This window comes from Schistocerca cancellata, chromosome 6, assembly GCF_023864275.1.
Source record: "Schistocerca cancellata isolate TAMUIC-IGC-003103 chromosome 6, iqSchCanc2.1, whole genome shotgun sequence".
In the NCBI taxonomy this organism is placed as follows: domain Eukaryota; kingdom Metazoa; phylum Arthropoda; class Insecta; order Orthoptera; family Acrididae; genus Schistocerca; species Schistocerca cancellata.
The window spans coordinates 447,921,150-447,937,328 of NC_064631.1; the positions used below are offsets into that span (position 1 = coordinate 447,921,150).

The window sequence follows — 16,179 nt, forward strand, 5'->3', positions numbered from 1 at the left end:
CACTTCCATCCGCTCCATTGTTTTAGCTCCCTCTACCTTTTTCTTCCTGTGTTGTCCATGTTTTACTGCTGACGCCCTGCTTCATCCCACGCTTCGGTGTGGGTGAGCACATATTTTTCAATGATTGTTCCCCGTGTTTTATGTTCCGTTTTATGTTGCGTTAGATGTAAATGTTCTGAGTTTTTCCTTGACACCCGTCTCACTATGATACTGAACGGGCGCTGAAGACCTTGCTGTCGTGCGCCCACAAAACCCTTCTACTACCCCTACCAAATCTTTCCCTTCCCTGGTCACACTATGGGATGTCAGTTCCTCTTCCATGCAGAACCCCAGAAACACTCACCGGTTCCACCCTACTGACCTGATTATTTCTCTCATCTAGTTTTGTTATTGTTGGTCCACATGATGTCTATTACATTTTTGACCCTCTCACTTTTACTATTATAAGTGTGCTGGCTAGAAGGAATTCTTTAGGCTGTAACAGTCTTCACTCTTAATTGAATTGGTGGTGGATGGATGCAAGTGGGGTTTCTCCCACCACAGACGAGCCCTGGGGAAGCCCCCTCATCTGCACTGTCCTCCGTACTGAGGTGACCTATATATATCTCCTTAAATTAGTTTTTATAGCCCTCCCAGGGGACACCGCCTTACCATATGGACCTTCAGTGCCAGGCGAGAGGGTTTGCATGCTTTGATGAGGTCAAGAGCTGTGCCAGCAGTAGCGTAGCTACTGGCGGGGTCACCCAACCCAGAGTGGTCTCGACTGAGGATCCAGCAAGTGTGTCTCACACCATAGGGTAGGGGGGACTCTATAGGCTAGGTCGTAGACTCCTGTAGGGGAGCTAACCCTGAAATGAAAGCCCGGTCCTCTGGGTTGTGGGTTGAGTGAAGGATTGATACTCCTGCCTTTTAAAAAATTCATAATTGCAAATAAATCGACAAGGAATGCCAGACTTGCCCCTATGAAGACAAACTGTGCTAGGGAACAGGAACATCCATTTATTGGTGCCTAAGTTTGGAACATGGAACATGCATACGCTGTTGCAAACAGGAATGATGAATGGTGTTGCAGAAGAGGTGCTAAGGTATGGAATGGGAGTTGTTGCAGTGCAGGACGGGGAGAGATTTATAAGCTGAAATACTCCCTGTACTATTCAGGAAAAGACAAAAGACAAGACAAGGGGAGCATGGAGTTGGGTTTATAGCCTTCAGGGATATGATTAGATCTGCTTCCAGGGATATGAGTCGATCTGTTATTGCTTTCACCCCACATAATGAAAGAATATATACTTTGCATATGAATGACAAATTTCACAATGTAACCTTTGTGAATGTGTATGCACATGCAGAAGAATCTTCTATAATCAACTACAGATGGTTTGTGGCAGAATACCCAGATATGATTGATTCCAAAATAGTTCTTGGTGAAAGAAAGAGGCATTCAGAAGTGTGTTTGGTGAGGAAAGTCTGCATGATGAAACTAATAATAATGGTATGAGGGCTGCTCTGTTTGCTTCTGCAAACAATTTGAAAGCAGTAAGTACCTGTTTTCCAAGGAAAAATATTTACAAAGTGACATGAAAAATACCAGGAACAAATGAAGCAAACCAAATAAGGCTTATATTGATATCAAAGAGGTGGGCATCCAATATGGAAAATGTGTGCACTTTGTGAGGGACTAATTCTGATTCTGACTATTGCCTAGTAGGAGCCAAAATGAGACAGAAACTTGCCATGGCTGCCAAAGAAAGTAGTACGTGAGTAAAGAAATGGAATACAGAACAACTAAAAGATAGGGCTACTGTTCAGGAGTACTAGAACAGATTGAGACAGGAGTTACAAACAAAAGGTAGTGGAGATGATACAGACAAAGAATAGACCTGTATTAAAGATGCCATTAGGTCAACAGCACATGAAATACTGGGGGAAGTGAGGGGACGTAGGATGATGACTGGTATGATGATGATTGTAGACAGGCAGGGGAACAGGAGGAGGAATCAAGGGTACATAGGAGGAAAAAAAAGGGAACCCACTCAGAGAAAGATAAGAGTTGAAAGAGCACTACCAAAGGAATCAATGCAGAAAATTCTAAAAGAGAATTAAAGAAGGATATCAACAATATAGACCAAAAATAACAGCTTGTAAGGACAAAGAGGGAAATTTGCCGAGAGATAAAAAAGATGCTCTGGATAGATGGAGAAAATACTTCAGGGGAATTTTGGAGGGAAATCCTACCAGGAATGAGCAGCCACTCTATTACACCACAGATCCAGAGGAAGTACAGAAGGTAGTGTATTGTCTAAAAAGTTACAAAGTGGCAGGAACTGCTGAAATAACTGCAGAACTGCTAAAAAATGGGGAACTGATCTTCATAAGTGGAGTCACAAACTTAAGTTTATGTGGAATCAGGAATGAATCTCAAATGAATGGACCCTAAATGTAATTCGACTAATACACAGGAAAAGAGACAAGACCTGTTGTTCACATTAACAAGGAATTAGCCTGCTGGATGTAATCTATAAGATGTTTCTAGTATTATCTAAAACAGGTTAGCACCATGTTCAGAAGAGATTCTGGGAGTAGTATCAGTGTGGATTTTGGCCTAATAAGTCAACAAGAGACCATATATTTTTGTTGAGGTAAATACATGAAAAGGCATATGAGTGCAACATTGAGCTTCATAATCTCTATGTAGACTTCTAGCAGGCCTTTGATAGCCTAGATAGAGCACAAATGCTGAATGATATGCTACTGCTTGGTATGCCATTGAAGTATGCCTCTCATATTCAAGCAACATTGGCTGGTTCCAAGGCTGCAGTGCGAGTGGACGGAGAACTAAGCAAGTGGTTTAGCATTAGTAAAAGAGTCAGGCAAAGGGATGCTCTCCCTACAATGCTTCTCAATCTGCCTCTGGAAGCAGTAATGAGGAAGCTTCAGATACATGGAGGAAGCTTCAGATACATGGTTACATAGGCACAAAGTCAACTCAGATATGCGCATATGGTGATGATGTAGCATTTATTAGTAGAGAAGGGTATCACTAGAGAGGACAGCGTTCAAGCTGAAAGAAGCCACAGAACCTAGAGTCTTTTCTATAAATGAAACAAAACTAAGTGAATGAATTTCACCAAGAAGGGAAATAGCTTGGATAGACATTCAGTAGGTGGTCTCAATTTTGAACGTGTGCAGAACTTTGACTATTTGGGCTCTAATATTAACAGCACAAATTTCATGTCAACTGAAATAAAACTATACATTTTAAGTGGTAAAGATGCTTCCTCATGTTTAAGAAATTGTTGGCCTCTAGGTTATTAAATAGGCAAGTGAAGCTGCAACTACATAAGCTCATGATCAGGCCAATTGTAACCTGCAGATGCGAACCCTGGACGCTAAAAAGTGTTGAGCAGCATCTCAGGATGATAATGGTTTCTGGAGACCCAGGACGAATGCTGAGCTGGACTGTCTCATACAAGGAGCTGACATTGTGAGAATTATAAAAAGTAGAATAATAGCCTGGCTTTGACATATCCTCAGAATGGATGCTGGAAGAGCAGCTAGAAAGATTTTTGAATGGAGGCCAGAGACTGAGAGGAAGGCACCAAAAATGGCGCACAGATGATGTGGAAGAAGATATAAAATCTCTGAGTCTGAGAATGGCATAGAAATGTGCTGTAGAGGGCAGAATGGAGGAAACTTGGTGATGAGGCTAAAACCCACACATTGTTGTAATGCCATGGGAAGAAGAAGAAATTATTTTTTGTTAATTTTCCTCATCAATATTGTTTTCAGAGCCTTGATTTTACCACTCCTACATACTTCCATAGTTCAATCAAAGTTCTGACAGACATATCAAACTTAAGATGAACATCATCTTGACTGAGGTGCTGATGATATCTTGCTGTTCAGTTTTTTTAACCCCTAACCATTCATGTGTAAAGTCAGCAAGGCTGGTTACTACCCCTAAAATGAGTAAAATTCATAGACTTGGTGAATGCAAACTAAATATTATGGGTGATTACATATTTCTTTTTGTCTACTGATAGTGATAGTGTCATTTATTTTGCACTTTGTATCCTTGTTGCAGGAAGCCTCTTACGTGCTCTGTCTTGATTCTGTTGCAAGCAACAGCAATCTGTATCTACATGTCTCTAAACCACCACGAGAAGGCAGTCAAGGCTATCTGTTTTTCAAGGTAAGAACTTAATGTTGGCACTCAATAAGTGTGTGGTTCGTTAAGTGAATTTGTGAGTTAATAAATTGGCTATTCATATACATACAATTTTATTCTGATATTAAATGTATTATCTTAATGCAAAGACAAAACATAACTAATTCACACATCTGACTTAAAGATTTACCCTCAAAAGAATTTGTGTAAACAAGAGTTTTTACACTCTTATTGCTAAAGAGTGTGTATGGTAATTGAAAGAGAAAACTAAGTGGCAACAAGTGCATCTGTCAGAACGACTGGATCTATCAGAAAACCTATGATGTTATTGTTCTAAGTTAGGTCAGTAAAAACACCAAAGCCTTCCAACCAGTTTCCTGCAGATCACATTGACATTGGAACTGAAGACACTCATCAGAGTACTAAAACATTAAATTGAATATTTAAAAATAGATCAATCTGGTCTTAAAAAACAGTTGACTGCTCAAAGTAACCGAGATAGCAGATCATGATGAAGTTCTATTAAATTTTGCTTCATGTATGTTTTGGAATTATTCCCTTTCGCAGCTTGTATTTATTGAGAATATTATGTGGAGAATAGTCCTGCATGATTAGGACCAGCTGATTATGATGGAAATTTGGCACTTCAGCCAATTGAAGTTTAATATCGAGTCTTCTGTTTTTAGAGATACTTGCATCATTTGATGAGAATAGATTTTTAGCTCATGTATGTGAAAACATTAAAAAAATACAGATAAATTGCTAATATTGTGTGTTATAAAATTGAGATAGGACTGCTGACCTGTAATTACTTTTGGGAGGCAAAATATTAAGTACTGCCAGTACACATACAAAAGTATGTGCAATTATCCTAACTTTTGGTACTTGAGTTCATCCTCAGGAAGGGGAGAGGGACAGGTTGGGGAAGGTGGATTGTCAAACCATAAGATATTCCCAGACCATTATTCATACCCCAAGGTTCCAGCACCTGCAGTCATCCTTTCACTTCCACGTGCTCCTGCCCCACCACTGACAGAGCAACTTGTGAAATTACACATACTGTTTGCCAACTAACATGTGTCCACTGCACAGTGTTTTTTGTAGGAATGAGCTAAACTGGCTGAGTACACGAATGTAAATAGCAGATACTCAGATATTCAGTAGCTAGTTAATGAACATGCCCTGCAGCACAACTAAAGGGATCTTAACACTTGCTACACCACACAGGGCCATTTGGATCCTACCATCCTGTATTCATACTAGTTTCCGTGGCGCGCCCTCTTTGCATCCCAATGACCAACTCCCCCCCCCCTCCTCCCTCCCCCCAACTTAACTTCTGTTAACATACAATCCCCCTTCTCGTTTTTCATTATTGCTTTTTGTAGTTTTTTAGTTTGTATTTTCTTATCCTCATAGTTCTTATTTGCACTGTTCATTTAATTTCTAATCTGTATTTACTTCCACTTCTGTCCTTGTCTCTCAGCAGAAGCTTGTAAAGTATTCACCATTGGAGTGGAATAAGAGTCATATCACAGTTACTATTAATTGAGGGAGAAAAACTGTGGAAACCATGAAAGCAGAGGAAACTAAACTTCTTTTTAACAGAACACACTTTGATTCTCTCTTTAAACAGTGTCAAAGATAATATAGTTATGTCACAAAATCAGAATAAATGAAGTTGCACTTGGCCACTTGTTTGATTTAACATTTCCCACCTCAAAATGATATCTGGAAGTAACCACATATATCATTTTGAATGTAATTTTCTTAAAATGACATGATTCAGTATCTTTGTTAACAAGACTGCTTTATTTTTGTCTGTTGAAATGTGTCAAAATCAGTTGTTCCATCCATAATTTTCTCCCAGATGAAATGGTGTGTCATGGCACAGTATGTTTTGTTCTTGATTTATCTGTATGATTCTTGGAGTATATAATTACCACGTAATTGTCACACCATACAGATGTTGACCCTCCAATCAGGTTTTAGGTCAGGACTCCTCAGAAACTCTCACTTGTATCAACTCTCTTGCCAGTGCCAGTACCAGTGATAAATATTCTGCTTCTATTGCTTGCTCAAAGCAAGGAACTTTGGTTCATGCTCTTTCAGTACACTGGAGATACTGCCAGTATTATCGCATACCTGGTAATACTGGAACAATCTATACAAGTAGCCCAATCAGCACCAGCGAATGCTAGAAGTATTTGACCAGTGGGATAATGTGAGAGTTAGTAATGAGCAGTTTGCTTCTCATAATAGTTCAGTTTTTACTGCATCCCAATTATTCATGTTAAATTTTCGACAGAATTGTTACAACTTTGCCACCGAGGAAGCTATGTCTGGATGACTCTTTTGCTAAAGGTAAAGGAGTTCACCAACAATCTCATGACATGGAAAATTTCTTCATCACATTTATCATCAAGGAAATTGTTTCATTTCCATTGGAGTGTTGGTTTCCAAAACATTTTGAAGTCCGAATCTGTCAATCATTTAATTAATATACTTGATCTGAGAAAGATTAATTGTTCCATCTTAGCTGATTTCAGAATGCTCTCCTAACATGTGGCACCATGTCCATGTGCTTAATTTTAAAGCAGCTTCCTAGAAGAGTTTTCACCTTTTGCCTCATCTTTTCATTCTGTGTAAATGTAACATCATCCTAATATACTGACAGAATGGTTTTCCCTTCCTTTGCACCAAATTTGTTTACACATGGATCTGCATTGTTTCAAGTAAATCCGTTTTTCTTATGAGTTAATAAAAGGATCATTCTAGCATCTGCCACTTCACTTGAGTCCGTATAATGACTTGTGTAACTTCCAACCCAAACTTTCTTCATGAAGCCTTCTGGCTGGGGCACATAAAAATTTTCCTTTAATTTGCTTTACAGATATGTACGTATCACATCGTACTGACTAATATGCCAACTTTTCTCAACACTGGCTGCTATCAGTAGATGGAGTGTTTAAAAATTTGATACAGAGCATAAATCTCATTATAGAGTATGCCTTTGCAACTAAGCGAGCACAAAAAATTTCCTTCTCACCAATGGTCTTCTTTTTTAATAGCCACCAGTCTTTACTGGATTTACACTGGATGGTAGCACTGCCAATTTCCAAGCATGATGATGCTTCAAGGAATTAATTTCTTCATTCATTGTGACTACCCATTCCACTGCTTCATCAGAATTAACTGCTTCATGATTGGGTAATGGTTCATCATTGTTCCTTTCTTGCACAACATTTGTTAGTGCTTCTTCAGTATAAGCCTTCCCTTTGGAAAGAAGTGTCATTGCTTTACATTTGCTGAAAATCATTTGTTGTCTTCTTTTAACCTTTCTCAGCTTGCATCAATTCTGTGAAGTATCAGTGTGTTCCACAAGTTTGTTTACCTTCAGTTCCTCACAAATTTTCTTCTTGATCTGAAAAACCATAACATTCCAGTTCAGTATTAGAATCTCCTGTTTCACTTCATGTTTGATATTCAGTACTTGGAAATGGTAATACTTCTTCATTGTATAGTTCAATAAATTCTTCCTGTTTGTTATTTTCAGTTGCACATTTACCATTCAAAAATTATTTTACAGTTCCTAGGTTCCATTATTTGTTTTGTTTCTGGCATCCAGATACTGTGTCTACAGTCAGTAGAAAATATTCAATAGGAATGCCTCTTTCTGCCCTTGTGGGTAAATTAGAACAACATCTTTGGGGAAGTGAATGAACACGTCATATCTTATCACACTTAAATGTTGCGGACTAGGCTTTCTGTCGGCCCACGGTTGAAAAGGTATATTTTCATTATTGTGACTATTTGTAACATGACTTCTTATGTATGCCATAGTGTACATCAGCTCAGTGGAGGAACTCTTTGGTAAATTGCTTCCTGTCAGCTGTGTCTTTACCATATCCATGAATGCTCTGTTGAGGTGTTCAGCTATACTGAATTGCTTGAGAGTCACAGAACCGCAGCTGTCTGTGTGAACAGATTTCTAAGTCATTGTGAATGCAGATTCCCTTCAAGTATTTACTAGTTTGTCTTTCCATTTGAATCTGCATTTCTTGAATTCTTCAGATATTTTATTCTTATTTTTGCACATTCTTTGATTTGAACAGGGAGACAAAAATGGTGGTCTTAGTATTGCGCACACTGAAACTCAGTTCATTGTGAGGTTTTGCTTCCTGTGATTCTAGTAAAGTCAACCAGCAGCCTTGAAGAGGATTAGGAGTGTCTTTACTATTTTATTTATTTATTTATTTCAATATCAAGCTCTTTGCATGCAATTTGTCAACAGTTTGTACAAATTGAGTAATACAAAATGATACACTTGATGATGATGATGATGATGATGATGATGATGATGATGATTGATGATGATGATGCTGTAGAAAATAGTTAAATCATAGTTTTGCATGCAGTATAAAATGAGTACAAGTTTAAAATTTAGCTCTTCTTTTACACAATCAAAATATTCCTCTCTGGCATAGAAATCTTTGTTTAAGTTCATTTTGTGGAACATTTATGAAGGTTTTTAATGAGGTAGTCTGTGATTCTGGTGGCAGTGTATTGAACAGTTTTACTCAAAATTGTTTATGGCTGTTGTGACTGCTTAGTCTTGTAAAGGGTTGGCTAGTCTTTTATTTGTGACATGTATTACGACAATGAAATGATTGGCTTAGTTTATAGCTTCCTTAGTTTTCTTGTGGGCTAGGCAGCTAAGTATAAGTAATGATGGGACTGTCAAGACACACACACACACACACACACACACACACACACACACACAGAGAGAGAGAGAGAGAGAGAGAGAGAGAGAGAGAGAGAGAGAGAGAGAGAGAGAGAGAGAGTGGTCGGACATTCCCGTTACAAACTTCTAGGACATGTAGAGGGTTGTGGGTACAGAACATTTTGAATAGGAACCCATGTCCGGAATCGTATAGTTTTTGTTCTACGACAGTTTCAATTCAGACGTGTACCTCTTCAACTTCTGCTTAGGGCAAGAGAAACATCTCGGAGTTCCCTGTCCTGGTATCCAACATGGTAGACACAATGAAGTGTACTATGTCAAATGACCCCCAGATGTCACTTATTGTCTGCTTTGCTGTAAGACGGAGTCAATACCTGTGCATCACCGACCGAGGAAATGTGGTGCAGTACACGTTTGCAGAATACACAGACATGCTCCTTGTGTATGGCGAAGCTGGAGGTAACTGAAGAGCTGCTAGGTGGCTGTATCACGAGCGTTTTCCACACCGTCACATTCCATCGCACAAACTGTTTGCACCGAGCGAGGTGGCGCAGTGGTTAGCACACTGGACTCACATTCGGGAGGACGACTGTTCAATCCTGTCTCCAGCCATCCTGATTTAGGTTTTCCGTGATTTCCCTAAATCGTTTCAGGCAAATGCCGGGATGGTTCCTTTAAAAGGGCATGGCCAATTTCCTTCCCAATCCTTCCCTAACCCGAGCTTGCGCTCAGTCTCTAATGACCTCGTTGTCGACGGGACGTTAAACACTAACCACCACCACCACAAACTGTTTGCCCAAGTTACACAACAGCTACGAGAAACGGGTACCTTCAGTGTGAGAAGGCAGGACTGTGGTGCTCCACTGTGATGCCGCACTTCCGAATTTCAAGAGGTGTATTGCGTCGCATTGAAGATTGCACGTGCGATGGCTGTTAGTCACAGTACCGTCTTGGACGTCCTGCATGAGCAACAATTACATCTGTACCACTTAAAAAGGGTACACGCTATGAGTACAGCAGACTTTCCACAATGCGTCGCCTTCTGCACATGGTTCCTGCACCATTTCATCAATGCACCCCTGTTTCCACGTTGAGTTATCTGCACAGATGAATGTAGGTTCGGACGAAAACCCTCGTGCCACGCATGTTCAGGTATTTAAAGACAGGTTTGGAATTAACATGTGGGCAGGCATTCTGGATGGTCATTTGATTGCACCATACCTCCTTCCATCCAAGCTCACAGGTCCCACATACTTAGTCTTCCTACGACATGTAATGGACCTTTTCTTGGAAGCTGTGCCATTGAATGTCCGTCAGGAAATGTGGTTTCAGCATGATGGAGCACCACCTCACTTTTCACTGGATGTCCAGAGACATCTCAACAGATGGTATGGTGAAAGATGGATAGGCCATGGTGGTCCAACCACGTGGCTGCCACGATCGCTGGATTTAACCCCTATGGACTGCTACTTGTGGGGTCGTATGAAAAGCCTAATTTATGAGACACCTGTAGAGACAGAGGAAGATCTGCTGGCATGAGTTCTGGCCGCTGCACAAGACATTGAAGAGACAACAGGTGGGATGGAGAGAGTGTACCAGAACATGCTTCGGAGGTACAATGTGTGTAACAACGTTGGTGGTTGTCACATCGAGCCGCTGTTGTAATGCATCCGTATGTTGCGGCTGGTGCCGTAGATACTGGGTTCTTGTTGGTGTCGACTAATGTAAACCATAAGGTGTAAGTTGTGATGCAAATGTATAAGTAATAATGGAACGAGTCAGTATTATTTTCAAATGGATTGCAACAATTGTACTGGGTCATGCCTAAGTACATTCCTCACGCAGGTGTGGATGAGATAATCATCTGCATTGAAACTGTCGTAGAACAGAAGCGGTATGTTTCCGGACATTGGTTCCTATTCAAAATGTTATGTACTTACTACCCTCTACATGTCTTAGAAGTGTGGAATTTCCGACCAACCAGTGTGTGTGTGTGTGTGTGTGTGTGTGTGTGTGTGTGTGTGTGTGTGTGTGTGTGTGTGTGTGTGTGTGTGCATATATAACACCTGCTGCACATCTGACGCATAAAAACTCGTATATTACATGGCTGTGAAAAAAGCATAACATCATGTTTTCACTCATGCATCCTCAAAGTTTATGTAACAGGTATGTAACTCCTGATAATTTAGTGCAGACACTATCTGTGTGGAGATTCCAAGATTCAAAGTGCACACCCATAAGTTTAACAGCCATAAAATTGTCATTGGCAATGGATAAGCCAACAATTACATTTTCAGTTTTATTCTGATTTATAGTAACTTCATTGTATTTAAACCAGATAGTGGAAATTCTTAGGTCAGCTTTGCTTTGATCCTTTAGGTCCCCTATGTCATTACCAGTTGCACTGAAAGTGCAATGCTGTCGTCAGTATACAGAATAGATTTACATGGCATGGAGTAGGTATGTCATTGATATAAATTATAAACAGTAAGGATACCAGCAAGGAAAATTGAGGCACTACTCGTGAACTATCTAGGAATTCAGACCTCATGTCAATAATACTATTAATGATTATCAGTAAAGTGTACCACCTGTTTTCTGTTGTCTTGATACAATTATATAAGAGTGAGATCTATATCTCTAATTCTGTAGCACCCCGTTTCGTCTGTTAGAATCCAATGACTCACAAATTTCACTTGTACCTTAGTTCCCCAGTCATACTGTAATCATGAGAACAGTCTTTAATCATCCAACAGTTAAATTGGAGAAAATTAAGTTAGGTTAGTGGTGGGCATGATAAGAAATCCTGTGAAACATTACTAAATGTCTGCTCTGAAAACTGCCTATAACAGATAGTTAGGAACCCCGTTCAAGATTGAGATATATTGGATCTAATGACAACAAATAGTCCTGACCTCTTTGATGTCCACATTGAAACTGGTATCAGTGGCTATGATGTGGTTGTGACAATGACGATTAACAAAGTAAAAAAGGACAACTAAAACAAGCAGAAAGATATGCATTCAGTAAACTGATAAAATATCAGTTGTATCATATCTCACTGAGGAATTTGAAACTTTCAGGACAGGGCAGACGCATGTAGAGGAATTGTGACTAAAGTTAAAAAGAATAGTTGACCATACAGTGGATAGATATGTACCTCAATTTAATCTTCATACCACTAAAAAGATAAATGAAATAATTATTAGTGTCTGTGGTGTTGAGAAACAGCTGAAATCATTAAAATTGAAATAAATAGCCAGGCTCCAATTTAATTCCTGTCAGATTATTTAGTGAATTTACAGTTGAATTAGCCCCTCTTCTAACTATATTGTATCATAGATCCCTCAAACAAAAAACTGTGCCTAGTTCTTGGAAAAAGGCACAGATCACACCCATCTCCAAGAAGGGTAGTAAAAGTGATCCACGAATCAACCATCCAATAACCTGGACATAGATTTGTTGCAAAATCTTGGAACATATTCTGAGCTCAAACGTAATTGGGTGTCTTAAACAGAACGACCTCCTCAGTGCTAACCAGCATGGTTTTCGAAAAATCATTGTTAGTGTGAAACCCATCTCGCACTTTTCTCGTGTGACGTACTGAAAGCTTTGGATCAAGGTAACCAGGTAGATACAGTATTTCTTGATTTTCAAAAAGCATTTAACTTGGTATTGCACCTAGGCATTTTGTCCAAGTATGGTCATATTGGGTATTAAGTGAAATTTGAGACTGGCTTGAGGACTTTTTGGTAGGGAGGAAACAGCATGTTACATTGGATGGAGGGTCATTGTTAGATGTATAAGTAACTTTGGGTGTGCCCCAGGGAAGTGTGTTGTGACACTTGCTGCTCATGTTGTACATTAATTACACTACTAGCCATTAAAATTGCTATGCCAAGAAGAAATGCAGATGATAAACAGGTATTCATTGGACAAATATATTATACTAGAACTGACATGTGATTACATTTTCACGCAATTTGGATGCATAGATCCTGAGAAATCAGTACCCAGAACAACCACCTCTGGCCTTAATAACGGCCTTGATACGCCTGGGCATTGAGTCAGAGCTTGGATGGCGTGTACAGGTACAGCTGCCCATGCAACTTCAACATGATACTGCAGTTCATCAAGAGTAGTGACTGGCGTATTGTGACGAGCCAGTTGCTTGGCCACCATTAACCAGACATTTTCAATTAGTGAGATATGTGGAGAATGTGCTGGCCAGGGCAGCAGGCAAACATTTTCTGTATCCAGAAAGGCCCGTACAGGACCTGCAACATGCGGTCGTGCATTATCCTGCTGAAATGTAGTGTTTCGCAGGGATCGAATGAAGGGTAGAGCCACAGGTCGTAACACATCTGAAATGTAACGTATGCTGTTCAAAGTGCCGTCAATGCCAACAAAAGGTGACCGAGACGTGTAACCAATGGCACCCCTTACCATCACACCGGGCGATAAGCTAGTATGGCGATGACAAATACTCTCATCCAATGTGCATTCACCGCGATGTCGCCAAACACGGATGCGACTATCATGATGCTGTAAAAATAACCTGAGTTTATCCAAAAAAATGACATTTTGTCATTCGTGCACGCGGGTTCGTCGTTGAGTACAAAATCGTAGGCGCTTCTGTCTGTGATGCAGCATCAAGGGTAACCGCAGCCATGATCTCCGAGCTGATAGTCCACGCTGCTGCAAACGTCGTCGAAATGTTCATGCAGATGGTTGTTGTCTTGGAAACGTCCCCATCTGTTGACTCAGGGATCAAGACTTGGTTGCATGATCCGTCACAGCCATGCGGATAAGATGCCTGTCATTTCAACTGCTAGTGATCCAAGGGCATTGGGATCCAGCATAGCATTCCGTATTACCCTCCCAAACCCACCGATTCCATATTCTGAAGTGGTGCAGAGATTGGCAACTTGCTTTAGATGTTCAGAAATGTAAAATTTTGCACATCGTAAAATAAAATAAAAGTTATATCCTAATCATAGGGGTGCAGTTTTATTTTCCTTGTCACATATTCTACACTTAGGAGCTTCTTTCTATATATCCATTGTGGGTAGATGTTTCGTTAAGTTGCCTTGGCAAGTCATTAGTCCTACCATGAGTTTAACCTGTCACTTGTTCAGATCCAGGGTTACAGAACTCCTCTTCAAACATGGCTTTGGCATCATTAGCTTGCCATTTTTCATTTTTTTATAACAATCACAAAATTTTCAGCGTGTTGCCTACTGTTCCAGCTATGTAGTTACGATTTTACCATTTTCCTTGGTGATGGTTAGGACAGTTCTGGCCCAATAAATGGAGTGACTGCACCTGTCCTGCCCAGCCTGTCAGCTTATTTATTGCCATTCATTCCTGTGTGACCACAGATCCACAGAAAGTTTATCCTCGTTGTGACTGTCGTCCATTTCTGACAAGTGCCTTATGGGCTGAAAGCTTCGCTTGTGGCAGTCTTTTTGTTGTGCCTATCTGCACCCGTGTCATCCATTTTTGACAAGTGCTTTCCGGGCCGAAAGCTTTATTTGTGGCAGTCTTTTTGCTGTGCATATCTGTGACTTAGCTTCTCTGCTATATTAGGCCCTTTTTCCTGCACCACTTTTGCACAATGTTAAATGCACATTGAGCCATTGTTCGAGCAGTACTAGCACACTTGTGAAGTACAGGGTGTTTCATAAGGAACAACCTGATTTTGGACATAACTATGTAACATGGGATGTCGTGGTAAGGAAATGTGTGTTGTTTGAATGGGCATGGCCTCAAGGTTCAGCAAATTTCTGTTAGATGCCAGTTTGTCTGTCTTCTCAGTTGCAGTCAGTCAGGATGCTGTCTGCTCCACAGAAAGCATTTTGTGTGCTGCAGTGCTGCTGATGAAAACACAGAGCATTTGTAGTAGCAGAGCTAAAACTTCAAACTTTTTTGAATATTTTGCACCAGCCCATGTTTGTTGTATGTCTTTATCAGTAAATGAGACTTTGAAATCATAATGTATGGAAAGCTCTGCTTGAGAATTACTAATTATCTAGGAATAAAGGAGATGGCTCACTTAAAGTCAGAAGCACTGCTTGATAGGTATAAAAACAAAATGTACAAAGATTTGCTAGCTTTCGAAATGCACTACCTTTTTTAAGCTTGTAGGGAGAACATGCGCGCGCATGCCCACGCCCACGTCTCCCTACATTGTGCTCAGTCGACTGAGCATACACAAAAAAAATTTGTGTGTGTGTGTGTGTGTGTGTGTGTACATGTTTTCCCTACAAGTTTGAAAAAGAAAGTGTATACCAAAAGCTAGCAAAGCTCTGTACCTTTTGTTTGTGTACCTATCGACAACACAGCATTTCTGACTGTCAGTGGATCGTCTTATTTACTCCTAAATAATTTGAATTTTGACATCTGATCATTCTTTTTGAAACACCCAGTATTACTACGGATAAATCATCTGGCCATCCTTGGTGAATGTAGCCTTTAGTATTTGATTCTTCAATAAGTTCATTCACCACCAGGTTCCATAGTAATAGGGGACAAACACCCCCCCCCCCCCCCCCCACTGCCCCTCCCAACATCCCACCCACCCCTTTGTGGACAGACAACCCCTAGTTGTTTCGATCACCATTTTCTCATTCATCTTGGGGCTGGTGTACCTGAAGCATTCGACACCTGATCAGCATCAAAGTAGTTCCCTTGGTTCTCCTCACACTTCTCCCAGCGGTGCTGCCATTGTTGGAAGAATGCCGAAGAAGCCTCTTTCGGAATGGTGTTTAGCTTGGCTGTTGTTGCTGCCACAATGCTCGGCGAGGTCTCACGGTATCCCTGAGGCTCCGTTAATAGCACGTCTTTCCATGTGTGATGGTCCCCTTGGCATGGATCGCATCTTGTCTTGGGTTAAATATCAAGATAATTTGGGAAGGACTACTGGAGTAGATAAAGGAGAGATGGAGCATTGTGGGACACTCTTCATCTGGTTCATCAAATGAATCCTGTCCGGCATGGGAGACTCGTCCAGTAGCTGTGCTACACCTGTCATTAGCCTCAGTTACATGTGAGCCTCTCTGCCCACTTCGTAAGTGCTTCACCAAGGTGGTGTCCCAAGGAGAGGCTTACTATTGTTACTGGAACACTTTTTTCTTTTCCATGCCAACCAAAAACACAGCTCAGCACCAGTTAATGTTTACCAAATGTGTCGCATGAAAATACTCAGTCAGTATCGGCAAATGTTTGTTTTTGTTTAGTGTAAGAGTTTTAGATCAACCAGTTGGCA

General features: G+C 40.4%; 1 protein-coding gene across 1 annotated transcript in view; it reads left to right on the forward strand.

The window, feature by feature from the left end:
• LOC126191442 (nicalin) overlaps positions 1-16,179 on the forward strand; it is a 125,060-nt gene that overhangs the window by 60,911 nt on the left and 47,970 nt on the right. The window contains exon 7 of the mRNA XM_049932321.1: positions 4,050-4,192. Within this exon, the coding sequence (XP_049788278.1) occupies positions 4,050-4,192 (143 nt within the window). The remainder of the gene's footprint in view (positions 1-4,049; positions 4,193-16,179) is intronic.